The following is a 21,279-nucleotide window of genomic DNA, read 5'->3' on the forward strand; positions in this document are numbered from 1 at the left end:
GGGTACCCTCTGACACTATGGGGTACCCTCTGACACTATGGGGCACCCTCTGATACTATGGGGTATCCTCTGAAACTATGGGGTATCCTCTGAAACTATGGGGTATCCTCTGACACTATGGGGTACCCTCTGACACTATGGGGTATCCTCTGATACTATGGGGTATCCTCTGAAACTATGGGGTACCCTCTGACACTATGGGGTACCCTCTGATACTATGGGGTACCCTCTGACAATATGGGGTACCCTCTGAAACTATGGGGTACCCTCTGACAATATGGGGTACCCTCTGATACTATGGGGTACCCGCTGGCACTATGGGGTACCCTCTGACACTATGGGGTACCCTCTGACACTATGGGGTATCCTCTGATACTATGGGGTATCCTCTGAAACTATGGGGTACCCTCTGACACTATGGGGTACCCTCTGACACTATGGGGCACCCTCTGATACTATGGGGTACCCTCTGATACTATGGGGTACCCGCTGGCACTATGGGGTACCCTCTGACACTATGGGGTACCCTCTGACACTATGGGGTATCCTCTGATACTCTGGGGTATCCTCTGATACTATGGGGTACCCTCTGATACTATGGGGTACCCGCTGGCACTATGGGGTACCCTCTGACACTATGGGGTACCCTCTGACACTATGGGGTACCCTCTGACACTATGGGGTACCCTCTGATACTATGGGGTACCCGCTGGCACTATGGGGTATCCTCTGATACTCTGGGGTACCCGCTGACACTATGGGGTACCCGCTGGCACTATGGGGTACCCGCTGGCACTATGGGGTACCCGCTGGCACTATGGGGTACCCGCTGGCACTATGGGGTACCTGCTGACACTCAGGGGTACCCGCTGGCACTATGGGGTACCCGCTGGCACTATGGGGTACCTGCTGACACTATGGGGTACCCGCTGGCACTATGGGGTACCCGCTGGCACTCTGGGGTACCCGCTGGCAGTCTGGGGTACCCGCTGGCACTATGGGGTACCCGCTGGCACTATGGGGTACCTGCTGACACTCAGGGGTACCCGCTGGCACTATGGGGTACCCGCTGGCACTATGGGGTACCCGCTGGCACTATGGGGTACCCGCTGGCACTATGGGGTACCCGCTGGCACTCTGGGGTACCCGCTGGCACTCTGGGGTACCCGCTGGCACTCTGGGGTACCCGCTGGCACTATGGGGTACCCGCTGGCACTCAGGGGTACCTGCTGACACTCAGGGGTACCTGCTGACACTCTGGGGTACCTGCTGACACTCAGGGGTACTCTGTGCACAAGACAGCAGTGTGAAGAATGCATGTACAGTAACTGCAGACTGTGGGAACAGATGTGAGATACCTGGCAAGGACTATCCAACAGAACCATGTACCCTTTCCCCCCCCAATCCCCTGTTTGACGCATGTGTGAGCCGCACATTCGCTGACGTTGCTGTGCCACAACTAAGCTGCAGGCACAGCAGTTGAGGGCAGCAGTGACCTTGGCGATGACGGGCAGTGCCTCCGTGTGTTCCCAGTTGGCAGCAGCTGTTCATGCTGTAGTCGGTAAATCGCTGCAACTGTATTCCTGCTGACCTGAAGCGAGCTGGCCCAGTTCTCCTCAGTCCTTGAGCGCTCTGGTGCCTGCTGACCGCTGTGCTTTGCTTGCTTCTGTCTTGTGCCACCGTAGCCACAGAATACTGAACTTGAGAAGCTTTAAAACTAAACTTAACATTAAGGATAAAAAGTAGCCCCCCAAAAATTTCTGCATTTGGCTCCTGTATATCCTACATTACAATAGTGACTACACTTCAAAAGTACTTCATTGGATGTAAAGTACTTTATTGGGACATCCTAAGGCACTATATAAATGCAGGTTCTTTCTTTTCCACCTTATCTATGAAGACTAGCATGGACAGTCAAACACAGCACGGCCTAGACTTTTATACCACAGGGACCTGCCAGGCACCCACAGAAGACAAGCACGTTGATTAGCTTTTAGAACACTGATGTTCTGTTGCCAATTTAATGAAAACATGACAGATTGGGTGATATATTAAAAATGAATTAATTTTATTCAGATGTGGAGTGTTCGAGGTGTGTGTGTTTGATGTTCGAGGTGTGTGTGTTTGATGGTCGAGGTGTGTGTGTTTGATGGTCGAGGTGTGTGTGTTTGATGGTCGAGGTGTATGTGTTTGATGGTCGCGGTGTGTGTTTAATGGTCGGGGTGTTTGTGTTTGATGTTCGAGGTGTGTGTGTTTGATGGTCGAGGTGTGTGTGTTTGATGGTCGAGGTGTGTGTGTTTGATGGTCGAGGTGTATGTGTTTGATGGTCGTGGTGTGTGTTTAATGGTCGGGGTGTTTGTGTTTGATGTTCGAGGTGTGTGTGTTTGATGTTCGAGGTGTGTGTTTTTGATGTTCGAGGTGTGTGTGTTTGATGGTCGAGGTGTGTGTGTTTGATGTTCGAGGTGTTTGTGTTTGATGGTCGAGGTGTATGTGTTTGATGGTCGAGGTGTGTATGTTTGATGATCGAGGTGTGTGTGTTTGATGGTCGAGGTGTGTGTGTTTGATGGTCGAGGTGTGTGTGTTTGATGTTCGAGGTGTTTGTGTTTGATGGTCGAGGTGTATGTGTTTGATGGTCGAGGTGTGTATGTTTGATGATCGAGGTGTGTGTGTTTGATGGTCGAGGTGTTTGTGTTTGATGGTCGAGGTGTGTGTGTTTGATGTTCGAGGTGTTTGTGTTTGATGGTCGAGGTGTATGTGTTTGATGGTCGAGGTGTGTATGTTTGATGATCGAGGTGTGTGTGTTTGATGGTCGAGGTGTTTGTGTTTGATGTTCGAGGTGTGTGTGTTTGATGGTCGAGGTGTGTGTGTTTGATGGTCGAGGTGTGTGTGTTTGATGTTCGAGGTGTGTGTGTTTGATGTTCGAGGTGTTTGTGTTTGATGTTCGAGGTGTTTGTGTTTGATGTTCAAGGTGTATGTGTTTGATGGTCGAGGTGTGTGTGTTTGATGGTCGAGGTGTATGTGTTTGATGGTCGCGGTGTGTGTTTAATGGTCGGGGTGTTTGATGTTCGAGGTGTGTGTGTTTGATGTTCGAGGTGTGTGTTTTTGATGTTCGAGGTGTGTGTGTTTGATGGTCGAGGTGTGTGTGTTTGATGTTCGAGGTGTTTGTGTTTGATGGTCGAGGTGTATGTGTTTGATGGTCGCGGTGTGTGTTTAATGGTCGGGGTGTTTGATGTTCGAGGTGTGTGTGTTTGATGTTCGAGGTGTGTGTTTTTGATGTTCGAGGTGTGTGTGTTTGATGGTCGAGGTGTGTGTGTTTGATGTTCGAGGTGTTTGTGTTTGATGGTCGAGGTGTATGTGTTTGATGGTCGAGGTGTGTATGTTTGATGATCGAGGTGTGTGTGTTTGATGGTCGAGGTGTGTGTGTTTGATGGTCGAGGTGTGTGTGTTTGATGTTCGAGGTGTTTGTGTTTGATGGTCGAGGTGTATGTGTTTGATGGTCGAGGTGTGTATGTTTGATGATCGAGGTGTGTGTGTTTGATGGTCGAGGTGTTTGTGTTTGATGTTCGAGGTGTGTGTGTTTGATGGTCGAGGTGTGTGTGTTTGATGGTCGAGGTGTGTGTGTTTGATGTTCGAGGTGTGTGTGTTTGATGTTCGAGGTGTTTGTGTTTGATGTTCGAGGTGTTTGTGTTTGATGTTCAAGGTGTATGTGTTTGATGGTCGAGGTGTGTGTGTTTGATGGTCGAGGTGTTTGTTTGATGGTCGAGGGGTTTGTATTTGATGTTCGAAGTGTGTGTGTTTGATGGTCAAGGTGTTTGTGTTTGATGGTCGAGGTGTATGTGTTTGATGGTCGAGTTGTGTGTGTTTGATGGTTGAGGTGTTTGTGTTTCATGGTTGAGGTGTGTGTGTTTGATGGTCAAGGTGTTTGTGTTTGATGGTCGAGGTGTTTGTGTTTGATGGTCGAGGTGTGGGTGTTTGTGTTTGATGGTTGAGGTGTGTGTTTGATGGTCGAGGTGTTTGTGTTTGATGTTCGAGGTGTGTGTGTTTGATGTTCGAGGTGTGTGTGTTTGATGGTCGATGTGTTTGTGTTTGATGGTCGAGGTGTGTGTGTTTGATGGTCGAGGTGTGTGTGTTTGATGGTCGAGGTGTGTGTGTTTGATGGTCGAGGTGTATGTGTTTGATGTTCAAGGTGTATGTGTTTGATGTGTTTGGGTGCCGTGTTTGTGCACTGTCTGGCCTACTGCTGATGCAGTGAACTGACTACCAGTAGGAGTGTAAAAACCCCTTCACTTGCGCCTTTGATTAAATCTGATAGACCTGCTTCAGACCCAGCTGATTAGTGAGCTGGAATCGCCATGGGCTTATCGCTTTCTGAGACAACACCTAATGTCACGGTTCAGGGCTGCATGATGCCAGAGAGCTGCTGCTGGCACAAGTGCCAACCACCTACTCATGTGGCACCCACACCTGCCACTGGTGGAGGGTAGCGCCTCACAAGTGTGTGCCCATGAGCTTTCAGAATCCAGCCATCCATAGGATGGAAGGTCATGGGGGTAGACCTTGACTTTGTGCGATCGTGTAAAATGGGTGATCGTGAATCGGCAGCCTGTTTTACTTCCCTCCCCATTTATATTTCTATTGGAGTTAATGGGCTGCCGACTCGCTATCACCCGTTTACATTATTGCATAAAGTCAAGATCTACTCTGTGGATTGCAGAATCAGCCCTATATCCCATACTCTATCATAACCTGTGTTCTATCGTAATCCGACTGCCTCATCTACAATCACCCCCATATCCTCGCTATTTACTAAGGGTATGGAGTACTTCACAAAATTGACGATGGGAAAACTGCGACCAGCTGCCATTAGATTGGCAGGTGCCAAAAGTAACAAGAAAAAGTCCATAAAAAACTATCGGGCCGGTTCATCGTGTCGCTCTCAGGGAGCGATTCCCGCCCGAGGTCCATCGAGTCAGACTGGTGGGCCTGAGAGTATTTGGTGCTCAACTTCCAATTCCTCGGGAGAAGTTCTGACCAGTTGTGATGCCGTGCTGTGTGCAGCGTGGCCTCACTAAAACCACTAGAATGATGTATTCTGGTCAATTCACCGTGGTCTTTTGCAGTTCAGATCCTTATTTGCTGAATGCCCTTACAGTACGGGGACTGTGAGGCCTCCATACTGTTCACTGTAGATCTCAACTACTTAAATCGAGACGTAGAATAGAGGGTGATGGGATGAGAATGAAGTAAGGTGGGAGGAGGCTCGTGTGGAGCATAAACACCAGCACCGACCAGTTGAGCCGAATGGCCTGTTTTATTGTTGTAAATTCCGTGTAATTTGCAACAATGAACAAGTGTTTGAATGAGCAGGTGGAATGGGCAAATGACTGCAGGTGGCCAGGGCTTCCCCTTGCTGCCCTGTTGGCTATTAACACCAGTCAGGAACCCCCACATCAGGGTAGAAAGGAAATACAAATGCCCCGATTTTCGGCTTGTGTGGGAAATGGTCGGGTTTCCCCGAATGTGGGGTTTCTGACACACATAAAAGAGTGTCAGCCAGCTCCATGCAATTTTCCCTCAAGTGGTCAATTAATTCCCAGCATGTGGGAAGCCTTGCTAATTGTCCAATTCGAGTCAGAAATCCCCACAGTATGATGTCGTCATTCGTGGTGCTTTCAAGGTCCACAGCAAGCACTGCATCCTCTGAAGACATCCAAACGAATCATACAGGATGGCAGAGGAGCCTGCAGCAGCTGTGGCCAGTGCCAGACCCCGAGCTGCCTTCAAATTCAACGAGGCTTCACTGCAGGCATTATTGGATGGGGTTAGGGCCCACAGGGAGGTCCTCTTCCCTAGGTCAGGGGGGAAGAGGCCTCCCACTGAGACCAATGCTGCATGGATGCAGGTGTCAACAGATGCCAACTCGCTGGGAGTCACCAGAAGAACCTTGGCATTACATCTCTAACTCCTTCCTTAACTCCCCTACAGTACCATTCAGAGCCCCCGTCCTCACTGTGGAGGAGGAAGAGGCTGTGCAGCCAGACTCCTCAGAGGAAGCTCCAACCTCTGAGGGCGCAGCGTCAGCAGAAGTAAGCGCACCCAGCACCAGCGCAGACACTCACACCTCGGGGGGACCTTCGGGACATAGAGTAGTGTTGTCACCTGGTGTTTCACAGCTCACAAGTGAGCCTCAGCAGATTCTGGAGACAGGGACAGCAGTGGAGAGTCCTCGTCGGAGGGCGCAGGACTCTGCCAGCTCCGCTCAGCTGCGCTGCATGTCGACCCTCTGCCTCTGGGTCTATCCGCAAGAGCAGAGGTGATGGATCTCCATGCACAGATGCAGGAGTCTCTGGCAGGTTTTGTCTCTAGGGTCACTGCGAGTGTGGAGCGAATGGAGGAGTCCATAGCAACCATGAGCACAGCCTTTGTGGAGTCATTGGCGCATGAAAGCATCACCATGGAAAGGTTGGCAACCTCCATGGAGGAGATAAGTCGCCAGGGTACGGAAAACATGGTGAGTGCTCATAAGAGAATGACATCTCTTGAGGAGCGTTGGCCATCTGTTGAACAGAGAAACCAGATCTTCATGGAAGTCCTTCTGAGTAGGACTGCCAGTGCAGAAACGGGTCCCCATGGCCCCCTAAAGCGCAGCAAGGTGCTCTCAAGCCACTTCCAAGCACTGGCCCCTTCTGGCCTGTGCAGCTTCAGGTGAGTGAGCAGCAGCCTGGCGCTCCTGGTGCTCATCCTGCTGTTCCTGGTTCTGCTGCTGCCGCCTCTGCTGCTGGAGATCCTCTAATGGCAAGAAGGGAAGGAAAAAAAGGCCTCCCATGCTTCTCGTAGATGCCTCTGCTGAGGAAGCGCTGAGTGAGGGTGGCGAGAGGGGATTCCCAGGAGATCGCATTGGAGAAGTGTGTGAGGCTCCAACCTTCCACAGCTGTGCCTAAGCCTTGAAGAAGTAGCCCCAAGCCTTCAGCAACAAGGTCCTTCAACATACAAGTGCTGTCCCTTTAAATCGCAGCTTCTCCATTGACCTGCAGCTGACAGCTAGCAAGCCGGCAAGCTTCACGCCAGCTCTCAGCAGCGGGGTTCCCCGCAGGCGGGTTTCATGTGGGGAAAGCCCCAAAGTCGCAACGGCCCCGGAAAATCTACCTCAACGAGGTAATTATTGGTAATCAGTGTGCCGACGACCAGTCCCGCCAGCGGCAGCCGGGACTGAAGCAGGGTGCGGGGAAACGGCGGTCCGAAAGGCACAGGCGCGATGGGCCGAATGGCCGCCTCCTGTGTGGTATTCTACGATTCTGTGAAATACCACTACTGCTGAGTCATGAGGGTGTCTCCCACAGTTGGCAAAGCCTTGAGATCGCCCCGCCCCACCCAGCTGCCCCAGGCCGCTGTCTGCCTCTTCCTCAGATACCTGAAGGGGCGGCAGAGAGACGATCATCCAGTGAGGTTCTGGAATTGCCCGTCATTTATTTTTGGGGGTGAGGCGTATTTATCCAGAAGGGTCCCTCGGGAGATTAAACAGAATAGAATCTATGACGGGGCAGAGTGCAAGACTTTGGGCTGGCTGGACGGTTTTTGTTCCACAGTTTTTTAATCTACATATTACTCTTCAAAGAAGAATCAACTAAATAAAGGACTGTTAAATTGAAGAGATCCTGATGGTGGTGCTCTCTGTAATAGCAGCACTGCCCCCAAAACTACTCAGTAAACAAGTGCCGATTAATGTGAGTTCGAGTGACTCAGTGTCAGAAATGTCACTCGGTGAATTAAAGTAATTAAATGGCACTTTCGCTTAATGATGTCTTTGCTGGATTCGTGCTGAGAGTTTGACACTGGTATTTGTTGAAGGACACAGCTTTCCAGCTCTGCAGCAGAATAGTCATCCGTTTAATTGTAAAATCTACAATGGGCCGGGATTCCAATCTGTGGTCTTCCCCTTGGAGGCCAGAAATGGCCAATGATACCTGGACTTGGTTTTTTATCCACTCTCCTGCCCCAAGACAAGTGGGAGATTGACCGAAACAGTGGGAAATTGGGGCGATGAGGCCTACTGTCGCGTCCCTACTCTAACCTCAATTTTCATGTCCCTGCCCCTGTCAGGACAGCAACTGGGCCCCCCCTTTCCTGCCCGATGCATTATGGTGGGTAGGCAGGAAACAGGCCGACTGGCAAGCCACCCCACTTCTCTGCCTTCACCTGTTCCTTTGCCACCACCTTGGAGAGGACACATTGTGTTCTTCTCCCCCTCACCGTGGCCCCGCCCCCTCGCTGTGGCCCCTCCCCTCACCGTGGCCCCTCACCCTCACTGTGGGCCCCTCCCCCTCACGGTGGGCCCCTCCCCTCACCGTGGGCCCCTCCCCTCACCATGGCCCCTCCCCCCCCTCATGGTGGGCCCCTCGCCCTCACCGTGGGCCCCTCCCCTCACCGTGGCCCCTCCCCCTCACGGTGGGCCCCTCACCCTCACCGTGGGTCCCTCCCCCTCATCATGGGCTCCTCCCCCTCATTGTTGGCTCCACCCCCTCTCTTAAGACCCCTTTTCTCTTCAATGAGTCATTGCGGCTCCTGAAGAGAACCTTTGAACCTCTTCTAGCCCCTTAAGCACTCTTTCTCCTCCTCCTCCCTCCCACTCCCTCTCTCTTCTCCACCTCCTCTGCTTTCTCCTCCTCTACCTCCTCCCCCTCCACCTCCTCTTCCTCCAGTTCCTCCTCCACCTCCTCTTCCTCAACTCCTCCTCTTCCTCCAACTCCCCCTCCCCCCACCTTATCTTTGTCCTCCTTCTCCTCCCCCTCCTCCTCCTCCTGCTCCTCCTCCTCCTGTTCCACCGCCTCTTTCTCCTCATCCTCCACCTCCTCCTGCTCTTCCTCCCCCTCCTCCTCCGCCATCAATCTCTGCAGCACAGTGATCCCAGACTCTTCTCTTCCTCTCCCAGAACCCACACAAAGTGAAAACAATGGCTGGAAATCTCACAGTTTCTCATAAATATTGGTTGCAAGAAATTCGAAGTCATTTTATTTGCTTTTTTCTGAATATTTTTGTTGAAGGGATGAGTATTTCGTTTGGAATAAGTTCCCAAGCATGACAATGAGGGATCTGCATGACGTGCACAGTTGAAATGACTTGGTGTCTGAAACACTCAGTTTGAAGCAGAATTTACATCTGCTTCGACATCAATTTGGTGCAAAATTCCAGTATAGACTGTCCAACTGACTGATCTATCTGTACTGCCCTCATCAATTTATACCAAATAGATACCTTACATAGAATGAACAGCACAGAAACAGGCCATTCGGCCCAACTGGTCTGTGCCGGTGTTTATGCTCCACATGAGCCTCCTCCCACCCCTCTTCATCTCACCCAATCTGCATATCCTTCTGACAAAAGGTCATCGATCTGAAACGTTAACTCTGTTTCTCTCTTCACAGATGCTGCCTGACCTGCTGAGTATCTCCAGCATTTTCTGTTTTTACTGCATATCCTTCTATTCCTTCCTCCCTCATGTGTTTATCTAGCTTTCCCTTAAATGTATCTCTGCTATTCGACTCAACCACTCCCTGTGGTGGCGAGTTCCACATTCTCACCACTCTCTGGGTAAAGAAGTTTCTCCTGAATTTCCTATTGATTTTATTAGTGTCTATCTTATAATTATGGCCCCTAGTTTTGGACTCCTGCACAAGTGGAAACATCTGCTCTATGCCTACCCTATCAAACCATTTCATAATCTTATAGACTTCTATCAGATTACCCCTCCCCCAGCCTCTTCAGTCTTTCCGGATAGTTATAACCTCTCAGTTCTGGTATCATACTTGTAATTATTTTTGCACTTTCTCCGGTGTCACTATATCCTTTCTATAAAATGGAGACCAGAACAGTGCGCAGTGCTCCGAGTGTGGTCTATCTAAGGTTCGATACAAGTTGAGCAGAACTTCTCTGCTTTTCAATTCTATCCCTCTAGAAATAAACCCCAGCGTTTGGTTTGCTATTTTATGGCCTCATTAACATGTGTCACTACTTTTAGTGATTGGTGTATCTGTACTCCCAGATCCCTTTGCTCCTCTGTCCCATTTAGATTCTTATTTTCCAAGGAGTAGGTAGCCTCCTTATTCTTCTTATCAAAATGCACCACCTCGCAGTTATTCATTTGCCAATTACATGCCCATTCTGCAAATTTATTAATGTCTTTTTGGTATTTTGTCACTGTCTTTCTCAGTATTAACAATACCCCAATTTGGAGTCATCCACAAATTTTGAAATTGTACTTCCAATACCTTAGAACTAAAAGAAGTTTACAGCCTGGGAGGAGGCCATTTGGCCCATCCTATCCTGGCTTTTTACTGCAACACATTGTGACAGGAATCTTGTCATTCATGTGGAAATGACTTATGAAATGATACTGGGCAGCCTGCTGGTGGCGCTGCCCAGGGAGAGTATAAATACTCGGGCATGGGCCCAGCTTGCTCAGGACATTCTTTAACAGGAACTAGTGAAGGACACAACTCGATCTCCATGTTGAGAAACAGTTGATTAAAGCCTTGTTTAATACTCAGACCGAGTGCCTAGTAGTTTTCTTACCTCACATTGTAAATAAGAAACACTCTAAAAGCAGGATGGAAGCAACAGTAGAAATATCCTTTATCAGCTCTATTTTTGCTCATTGCTTCTACTTTTGAATGTATAAAAATGATTTCTATTTTTTGGCAATGGTTGAGATACAGATGTGATTTTCTTTTTACCCAGCTGGGTGGGAGGTGATTGGACTCCATGCTCCAGCACCTGTGGAAAAGGCACTCAGTTTCGGAATTTGACCTGTGTCTATCAGCTGCAAAACGGCACGTATTTCAACACCAGAAGTCTCTACTGCCTTGGTCCAAAGCCGTCGGTGGTACAGGGCTGTGAGGGGCGTGACTGTCTAACACTGTGGGAGGCCTCGGACTGGTCAAAGGTACGTGCTCCTCAATGACTAAACAAAACCCCCAGTCATGGGCAGGCAAGCTCATACTTGGAAATCTGAGCTCGGTAATGATGAATCTGGTCTGTCACCCCCATCACCAACATTCTGCCTGTCGATAAATTAGTTCTTTCTCAATCATCTAAAGAACTGCACTCATTGCCAGGGTCCCAGAGACCATATTTGAATTGTGAGATTTGTTCAGTTCTTACTATACTGTTAGTTAATTTGCAGAGTTAAAGCAATAATGCATATTTAGTACTGTCACAGCACCACAGGGCTCATTCCCCATATTTTAATCACATTATTGTACTATTGGCTCTGAGTCAGGAGGTTGTGGGTTCAAGTTCCACTCCAGAGACTTGAGCATAAAAAATCTAGGCTGACACTCCAGAGCAGTGCTGAGGGAGTGCTGCACTGTCGGAGGTGCCGTCTTTCGGATGAGACGTTAAACCGAGGCCCCGTCTGCTCTCTCAGGTGAATGTACAAGATCCCATGGCACTATTTTGAAGAAGAGCAGGGGAGTTATCTCCGGTGTCCTGGCCAATATTTATCCCTCAACTAAAAAAAAGTTTATCCGGTCATTATTATATTACTGTTTGTGGGATCTTGCTGTGTGCAAATTGGCTGCTGCGTTTCCTACATCACAATAGTGAATACACTTCAAAAGCACTTCATTGCCTGTAAAGCACTTTGGGACGTCCTGAGGTCCTGAAAGGAGCTATATAAATGCAAGTCTTTCTTTCTTACTTATAGGAATGATTCCCCCATATTTTAGTCACTACAGTTCTATAGAGCTGATTCCCCATATTTTAGTCATGTTACAATCCTATAGGGTTGATACCCCCAATCAGCACCCCCAGCATTCCCAGGGAGCACTGGTCGGGAAATCAGAGGCCTGATTTTCTGCCTGTTTATGTTAATGGTTGAAATGTCAGCTCATGTGGGCCATCGATATACAACCAGCACTCCCTGTGAACAAGGCTCCATGCCGGGAGCTCTTGATTGGGGAACTGACCCATCACCTCAACGGTGAATTTAAGCAGAAGCTCACCTTTGCTCCATGAAAGCAGAGTTGAGGGAGCTGCTCTTGTGGAGTTGGAGACTTGTAATCATTACTGGTGTCATGAAATGTCAGAGTTTAGGGAACTCTAAAAATGACTCAAACTTCGCTGCCCTTATTGAGTGAGATTTGTAGATCTGTTAGTCATCAGTTCTGAGGAGATGTTTACTTCTCTGTTACTCTCAGATGCTGATCATCCTGCTGAGCAATTTCTGCTTTTATTTCAGATTCACACAATTTGCCGTTTATTAAAATTCTTGAGCTTTTGCGAGATACTAGTTGGGCTGAGATAGGAGCACTCCCTCTCTGGGAGTGACTGGACCAGTCACACTCTGAAGAAACAAACTTCCTATTATCCAGTCACAGGAAAGCGTTGGTGACTGCCAATCATATCGCCCTGTCCATCTCCTGAGGGGTTGGAGGCAAAAATGGAGAAATGTGAAAGAAGATATTCATAGAATCATACAGCACAGAAGGAGGCTCTGTGATTGTCTCTGTAGGGTTTGAATTGCACGTGTTTTCATGTCTCTCTTGTTCGCAAAAACCTTACATGAGACATCTCTGCAATGTCCTCTGCTTCCTTATATAATCTACTGTATGGATCAAAGATTTGAAATTCATCAAAATGTACTGTCTATCTAAACCTCAGGGTAAATAGCTCTAATTTCCAGTTCTGACGAAGGGTCATCGACCTGAAACGTTGGGCTGGATTTTGCCAATGGGGAGCTTTTGGAGGCGGGACTCCCACTTGTCGGGTTTTAGTCCCGCCTCCATTGAATTCTGGCCAACCCACGCTATTTTCCCTTGATTGACCTTGTTAAGCCCGCCCATTGGGCTTAGCAGGCCAATTAAGAGGAAGCCGGTTACAGAGAACGTCAACGTATGACATTTCATCTGTCAAAAATTTTTGACAGATGAATTGTCATCGTTTGACAGCTCTGTGAAGCTGTCAAACACTGACATTCTATGTTGTTTGATGAGTTCTTGAATTCAAGACTCATCAAACCTCATTCTTTAGCAGAAATTAGATGGTTGTTGCATTGGAGAATGCAGCAACCATCTGTCATCTCTGCTGGTGAGATGCGAGAGTCTCCGCATCCCCAACGATTGAAGCCTGCAGGAAGAAACAAAGGTAAGTAAACTTTTTCTAACACTTTCCAGTTACCTCACATACTGACCTCTCCACATTTGCACTCATCACTTACCTTCACAGCGCACTTTTGCACCCCTCCAACCCCCACTCGCCTCGGCGACCCTGGGGGGCGGGGGGGTTCGCAGCCTTCGGGAAGCCCACACTTGTGTGGGTAAAATGGGGATAATCCTCTTATCTGCCTGTTAACTAACTACCTGTTAACATGTAGGTAAGTGGCTGTAATCCCCTTCCCACCTCCAGGAGACGGGACCCGGCGCGGGTCGGCTACTCGCCTCCTGGCAAGATGGCACGGAGGCGGATTGGGGGCGGGATGGGAACCCGCCCCCAGATTCTGAATTTTCCCAGATGTCCCGCCTCCACATCCACCTCCCCAGGGATGGCAAGATCACGCCCGTTGACTCTGTTCCTCTCTCCACAGGTGCTACCTGACCTGCTGAGTATTTTCAGCATTTTCTGTTTTTAGTTCAGATTTCCAGCATCCGCAGTATTTTTCTTTGTTTTAGTGTTTCATTCACGGCCACTTCTCTCCCAGGAATGTCCACCTGGAAGAAGTTCTGCTTTTCTATCCAACGGGATTTTCGTTTGTTTCTTTTCTCTCCTGCCTTCCATCCAATCACAGACCTCCCCTTTTGTTCTTTCCTCCTCATTTCCCCGCCCCTGCACTTGCTTAAATCCTGTTAATCTCTAACTTTTTCCAGTTCCGATGTAAGGCCATCGGCCTGAAACGTTAACTCTGTTTCTCTCTCCGCAGATGCGGCCTGACCCGCTGAGCATTTTCTGTTTTTATTTCAGATTTCCAGCTTCCGCTGTATTTGGTTTTTTAAGTAGAATCTTGCAGCTGTCAACCTCGGACCTACAGCTCCAGAGAGGAACAACAGTAGAATCTGTTCAGCCGAATCCGGCGGCCACGATCAATATGATTTTTAGATCAATTGTCAGGAGTGAGATTTGTGCTCAAAAACAGTAAGATAGATCACAAAGCCAAAACTGAGGTATTTTTGTTTAGTTCTATTTTGGTGCCTGTTCCTTTAAGTTGACCCACGGTGTTTACAAATTAACAGCAGCTCAGATTACTGTGACCAACTTATTCAAATGCAAATCAGGCTGGCGAGAGGAATAATTCAAACTTAAAGAATATCATGTGATCAGTTCAGTTTGTATATGACTGATCAACAACAACTTGCCTTTATATAGCGCCTTTAACATAGTGAAACATCCCAAGGAGCGTTATCAGACAAAATTTGACACCGAGTCACTTAAGGAGATATTAGGGCAGGTGACCAAAAGCTTGGACAAAGAGGTAGATTTTAAGGAGCGTCTTAAAGAAGGAGAGAACGGTAGAGAGGCGGAGAGGTTTAGGGAGGGAATTCCAGAGCTTAGGGCCCAGGCAACAGAAGGCACGGCCACCAATGGTTGAGCGATTATAATCAGGGATGCTCAAGAGGGCAGAATTAGAGGAGCGCAGATATCTCGGGGGGTTGTGGGGCTGGAGGAGATTACAGAGATAGGGAGGGGTGAGGCCATGGAGGGATTTGAAAACAAGGATGAGAATTTTAAAATCAAGGCATTGTTTAACTGGGAACCAGTTTTAAATTTGAATGGTCAAATATTCAAAATCCTGAAAGTCCCTATAGCTTTAACATGATACAAAAGGGGCATTCTGTTTAATTCCAGGAGTCTGTTTGAAAATCTCAGAGGAGGAACTGATCAGTTTGAATTTCCAACAAATAGTTTAGATTAATTAGAAATTTTGCAAAAAAGAGGTTAGAAAAGACCCAAAACTATGTCAGTGGTTCTACTATATTCTCTTCCAAATGCTGAATGTGAGGCAAATTAAATAAGAACACAAAGCACAAAAATTGGACTATCGCTTAAAGTGCAACACGTGTAAATGTAAATTCAAGTCCATAATGTGACAATTACATAAGAACATAAGAAATGGGAGTAGGAGTAGGCCATTCGGCCCTTCGAGCCTGCTCCGTCATTCAACAAGATCATGGCTGATCTTCTACCTCAACTCTATCTTCCCGCACTATCCCCAAATCCCTTGGTTCCCTTAGTATCTAAAAATCTATTGACCTCTCTCTTGAATATACTCAACGACTAAGCATCCAACGTCCTCTGAGGTAGAGAATTCCAAAGATTCACAACCCTTTGAGAGAAGAAATTTCTCCTCATCTCAGTCCTAAATGGCCGACCCCTTATTCTGAGACTGTGACCCCTGGTTCTAGACTCCCCAGCCAGGAGAAACATACTCCCAGCATCTACCCTGTGAAGCCCCTTAAGAATTTTATACATTTCAATGAGATCACCCCTCATTCTTCTAAACTCTAGGGAATATAGGCCTAGTCTACACAATCGCTCCTCATAGGACAGTCCCCCCATCCCGGGAATCAGTCTGGCGAACCTTCATTGCACTCCCTCTAAGGCAAGTATATCCTCCCTTAGGTAAGGAGACCGAAACTGTCAACAGTACTCCAGGTGTGGTCTCACCAGAGAAGATGCTTCCATTTGCGGGGGAGTCTAAAACTAGGGGTCAAGATAGTCACCAATAAATCCAATCAGGAATTCAGGGGAATATTCTATATTCAGAGAGTGGTTAGAGTATGGAACTCACTACCATATGGAGTAGTTGAGGTGAATAGCATTGATGCATATAAGGGGAAGCTAGATAAACACATGAGGGAGAAAGGAATAGCAGGATATGCAGGTAGGGTGAGATGAAGAGGTGTGGGAGGAGGCTCGAGTGGAGCATAAACAGCGACATAGACCAGTTGGGCCGAATGGCCTGTCTCTGTGCTGTAAATTTCTATGTAATTCTAAGAAACTGTAGCACACTTTCTATGAACAAGTTGTTTAGCCTTTTATATTATCGGCCGGGTGTTGAGACAGTGGTTGTTCTCCCATGTTAACATTTGAATCGCTGGTCTCACTGTGGCCTTGTGGCGGAGTAGAAGTGAGTGCTCAGGCTGGCCGTGACGTTTGGGACTGAACGCATTTGCAGAACGTTTACTTCGGATGCGTGGGACACGGCGGTGTGAAAGGAATAAATGCATTTTTGCATGATGACATAATAGGGGTAATTTTTGTTAAAGCGAAGAATCGTGGCCAGCACAGACTCACATAAAGACCTCGAATGATGCCCCTCCGGAATGTGCTGCTGCCCCGTTCAAATCGGCGGCAGCGGAAAGAGCCAGTGAAGAACCAGCCCTCTTCACCCCCCGTTTAAAAACCACACTAGACCTGCGCTACAGGTGCTGCTGAACACAGAACCATATAAAGGCAGCTCTGGCTGTGGCCGGATAGAAGGATGCGCATTGCTCATTACCGCTGCAATTTGCATTTACATAGCGCCTTTAACGTTGAAATACGTCCCAAGGCTCTTCACTTCAGGAACAAAATGGATGCCGAGCCAACCAAGGAGAGATTAGGAGGGCTTGGTCAAAGACAAGGGTTTAAGGAGGGTCTTGGAGGAAGAAAGGGAGGTGGTGGAGAAGGGAGGGGTTTAGCATGGGACCTAGGCAGCTGAAGGAATGGCCTCCATTGGTTGGACGGAGGGGGGGAGGGGGACACACCATCAGCTGGAATCAGATCAACGGAGAATTTTGGGGACGGATTTGTAGCACTGGAGGGGTTTACAGAGATGGTGCTGGGTGGGGGGGGGGGTGAGACAGTGGAGGGGTTTACAGAGATGGTGCTGGGTGGGGGGGTGAGACAGTGGAGGGGTTTACAGAGATGGTGCTGGGTGGGTGGGGGTGAGGCAGTGGAGGGGTTTATTGAGATGGTGCTGGGTGGTGGGGGGGGTGAGGCAGTGGAGGGGTTTATTGAGATGGTGCTGGGTGGGGGGGCGGCGGTGAGGCAGTGGAGGGATTTACAGAGATGGTGCTGGGTGGGGGGGGTGAGGCAGTGGAGGGGTTTACAGAGATGGTGCTGGGTGGGGGGGTTGAGGCAGTGGAGGGCAGAGATGGTGCTGGGTGGGAGGGGGTGAGACAGTGGAGGGGTTTACAGAGATGGTGCTGGGTGGGTGGGGGGTGAGACAGTGGAGGGGTTTATTGAGATGGTGCTGGGTGGTGGGGGGGGTGAGGCAGTGGAGGGGTTTACAGAGATGGTGCTGGGTGGGGGGGGGTGAGGCAGTGGAGGGGTTTATTGAGATGGTGCTGGGTGGGGGGGGTGAGGCAGTGGAGGGGTTTATTGAGATGGTGCTGGGTGGTGGGGGGGTGAGGCAGTGGAGGGGTTTACAGAGATGGTGCTGGGTGGGGGGGGGGTGAGACAGTGGAGGGGTTTACAGAGATGGTGCTGGGTGGGGGGGGTGAGGCAGTGGAGGGGTTTATTGAGATGGTGCTGGGTGGTGGGGGGGTGAGGCAGTGGAGGGGTTTACAGAGATGGTGCTGGGTGGGGGGGGTGAGACAGTGGAGGGGTTTACAGAGATGGTGCTGGGTGGGGGGGTGGGACAGTGGAGGGGTTTACAGAGATGGTGCTGGGTGGGGGGGTGGGACAGTGGAGGGGTTTACAGAGATGGTGCTGGGTGGGAGGGGGTGAGACAGTGGAGGGGTTTACAGAGATGGTGCTGGGTGGGGGGGCGGCGGTGAGGCAGTGGAGGGGTTTACAGAGATGGTGCTGGGTGGGGGGGGCGGTGAGACAGTGGAGGTGTTTACAGAGATGGTGCTGGGTGGGGGGGGTGAGGCAGTGGAGGGGTTTACAGAGATGGTGCTGGGTGGGGGCGGTGAGACAGTGGAGGGGTTTACAGAGACGGTGCTGGGTGGGGGGGGTGAGACAGTGGAGGGGTTTACAGAGATGGTGCTGGGCGGGGGGGTGAGGCAGTGGAAGGGTTTACAGAGATGGTGCTGGGTTGGGGGGGTGAGGCAGTGGAGGGGTTTACAGAGATGGTGCTGGGTGGGAGGGGGGTGAGACAGTGGAGGGGTTTACAGAGATGGTGCTGGGTGGGAGGGGCGGTGAGACAGTGGAGGGGTTTACAGAGATGGTGCTGGGTGGGGGGGGTGAGACAGTGGAGGGGTTTACAGAGATGGTGCTGGGTGGGGGGGTGGGACAGTGGAGGGGTTTACAGAGATGGTGCTGGGTGGGGGGGGTGGGACAGTGGAGGGGTTTACAGAGATGGTGCTGGGTGGGAGGGGGTGAGACAGTGGAGGGGTTTACAGAGATGGTGCTGGGTGGGGGGGGCGGCGGTGAGGCAGTGGAGGGGTTTACAGAGATGGTGCTGGGTGGGGGGGGCGGTGAGACAGTGGAGGTGTTTACAGAGATGGTGCTGGGTGGGGGGGGGTGAGGCAGTGGAGGGGTTTACAGAGATGGTGCTGGGTGGGGGCGGTGAGACAGTGGAGGGGTTTACAGAGACGGTGCTGGGTGGGGGGGGTGAGACAGTGGAAGGGTTTACAGAGATGGTGCTGGGCGGGGGGGTGAGGCAGTGGAAGGGTTTACAGAGATGGTGCTGGGTTGGGGGGGTGAGGCAGTGGAGGGGTTTACAGAGATGGTGCTGGGTGGGAGGGGGGTGAGACAGTGGAGGGGTTTACAGAGATGGTGCTGGGTGGGAGGGGCGGTGAGACAGTGGAGGGGTTTACAGAGATGGTGCTGGGTGGGGGGGGTGAGACAGTGGAGGGGTTTACAGAGATGGCGCTGGGTGGGGGGGGTGAGGCAGTGGAGGGGTTTACAGAGATGGTGCTGGGTGGGAGGGGGGGTGAGGCAGTGGAGGGGTTTACAGAGCTGGTACTGGGTGGGAGGGGGGTGAGACAGTGGAGGGGTTTACAGAGATGGTGCTGGGTGGCAGGGGTCGGTTAATAAAGTGGAGGGGTTTATAGATGAGGATGAGAATTGGACCAGTTTGTACGATGAACAACTCATCTGCTGCGTGCTACAGTTGTATTTCTTCTATATATATTCAAAATAAACGAGCAAAAAATGCCACATCTTGCCAAGTCCACATGCAGCCCTTTATGTGAAGGAAGTTACATTTCAGTTTGGTATTTTGCAGTTTAATTTGATAAATAACAAGCTTTTCTTTGTCACCTCCCTTACCTGTAATGGCAGCCGCATGATAATGCACTTTGCAGCTGTGTCAAACCCTCTGCCCACTCTACAATCGGCCAACTTTCCGCATTCAATAAGCGTCGATGAATTTAGCCAATAATGAAGTCTAGGTTTGCATTTCCAGGAGATTTATTGTGCCAGTGTTTGTTTCAGTCTCGGGCAAAGGCACGTGATTAAAAAAAGATCTGCTTTGTCTATCATTGCCATTTAATCTTTAATCCCTTTTAGTAACTTCTGAGTAAATCAATAAGGAAGTTTTAATGGTGGTAAATGGAGTTTGAATGACAGTTTGCTGTATCGGTACCAGACGGCATCTCGTACCCCGGCTGCTGCTGGCGGGTTTCCAAAGCTCCATTGGCCAATTGCCACACTCTGATGCTGATTCCAGGGCTGTCCATTCAGGCAGTGCAGGGTGATTGATTGAGAGAGGATTTAATTCAAGACAGGTTACTGAGATAAAAAGAAAAACACAAGTGCTGGAAATCCGAAATAAAAACCTAAATTGCCAGAAATACACAGCAGGATGGTCGGCATTTAGAAGTGAAAAGAGCGGGGTTAATAATTCAGATGGTGGCCCTGTGAAAGGAGCGAATTTGTTGCATTTCCCGTTAAATTTTAGGTAATTGGCAAAAGAACCAGAGGCGAGAGGAGGAGATTTTTTTTTTAAGCTGCGCATTATTAGGATCTGGATTGCACTGCCTGAAAGGGCGGTGGAAGCAGATTTAATAGGAGCTTTAAAAAGAGAACTGGATAAATACTGGAGGGGGGAAAATTTGCAGGGCTATGGGGAAACATAAGAAATAAGAGCAGGAGTAGGCCATACGGCCCCTCGAACCTGCTCTGCCATTCAATAAGATCATGGCTGATCATCGACATCAGCTCCACTTTCCCGCCCGATCTCCATATCCATTGATTCCCCTAGAGTCCAAAAATCTATCGATCTCAGCCTTGAATATCCTCAAAGACTCAGCATTCACAGCCCTCTGAGGCAGAGAATTCCAAAGATTCACAACCCTCTGAGTGAAGAAATTCCTCCTCATCTCAGTCTTAAATGGCCGACCCCTTATCCTGAGACTGCGACCCCTGGTTCGAGACACTCCAGCCAGGGGAAACAACCTCTCAGCATCTACCCTGTCAATCCCCCTCAGAATCTTGTATGTTTCAATGAGATCACCTCTCATTCTTCTAAACTCCAGAGAGTATCGGCCCATTCTACACAATCTCTCATCATAGGACAGCCCCCTCATCCCAGGAATTAATCTAGTGAACCTTCGTTGCACTGCCTCCAAGGCAAGTATATCCTTCCTTAGATAAGGAGACCGAAACTGTGCCCAGTACTCCAGGTGTGGTCTCACCAAGGCCCTGTACAATTGTAGCAAGACTTCCTCACTCTTATACTCCAACCCCCTTGCAATAAAGGCCAACATGCCATTTGCCTTCCTTATTGCTTGCTGTACCTGCACGCTAGCTTTCTGTGTTTCTTGCACGAGGACACCCAAATCTCTCTGAACACCAACATTTGAAAGTTTCTCACCATTTAAAAAATATTCTGTTTTTCTATTCTTCCTACCAAAGTGAATAACCTCACATTTCCCTACATTATACTCCATCTGCCACCTTACTGCCCACTCACTCAGTCTATCTATATCCCTTTGCAGACTCTGTGTTCTCCTCACAGCTTACTGTCCCACCTAGCTTTGTATCATCAGCAAACTTGGATACATTACACTCGGCCCCTTTATCCAGGTCATTAATATAGATTGTAAATAACTGAGGCCCCAACACTGATCCTTGCGACACCCCACTAGTTAAAGTCTGCCAACCTGAAAAAGATCTGTTTATCCCTACTTTCTGTTTTCTGTCTGTTAACCAATCCTCTATCCATGCTACTATATTACCCCCAACCCTATGAGCCCTAATCTTGTGTAATAACCTTTTATGTGGCACCTTATTGAAAGCCTTTTGGAAATCCAAATATACTACATCCACTGGTTCCCTTTTATCTACCCTGCTAGTTACATCCTCAAAAAACTCTAATAAATTTGTCAAACACAATTTCCCTTTCATAAAACCATGTTG

General features: G+C 49.2%; 1 protein-coding gene across 1 annotated transcript in view; it reads left to right on the forward strand.

Annotated features, from left to right (window-relative positions):
* The window catches only part of adamts17 (ADAM metallopeptidase with thrombospondin type 1 motif, 17), an 821,255-nt gene that overhangs the window by 639,056 nt on the left and 160,920 nt on the right, over nucleotides 1–21,279 (forward strand). The window contains exon 19 of the mRNA XM_085968920.1: nucleotides 10,735–10,939. Within this exon, the coding sequence (XP_085825046.1) occupies nucleotides 10,735–10,939 (205 nt within the window). The remainder of the gene's footprint in view (nucleotides 1–10,734; nucleotides 10,940–21,279) is intronic.

This window comes from Somniosus microcephalus, chromosome 27 (assembly GCF_052327205.1).
Source record: "Somniosus microcephalus isolate GS21.2 chromosome 27, FLI_Smic_1.0, whole genome shotgun sequence".
Taxonomy (NCBI): Eukaryota; Metazoa; Chordata; class Chondrichthyes; order Squaliformes; family Somniosidae; genus Somniosus; species Somniosus microcephalus.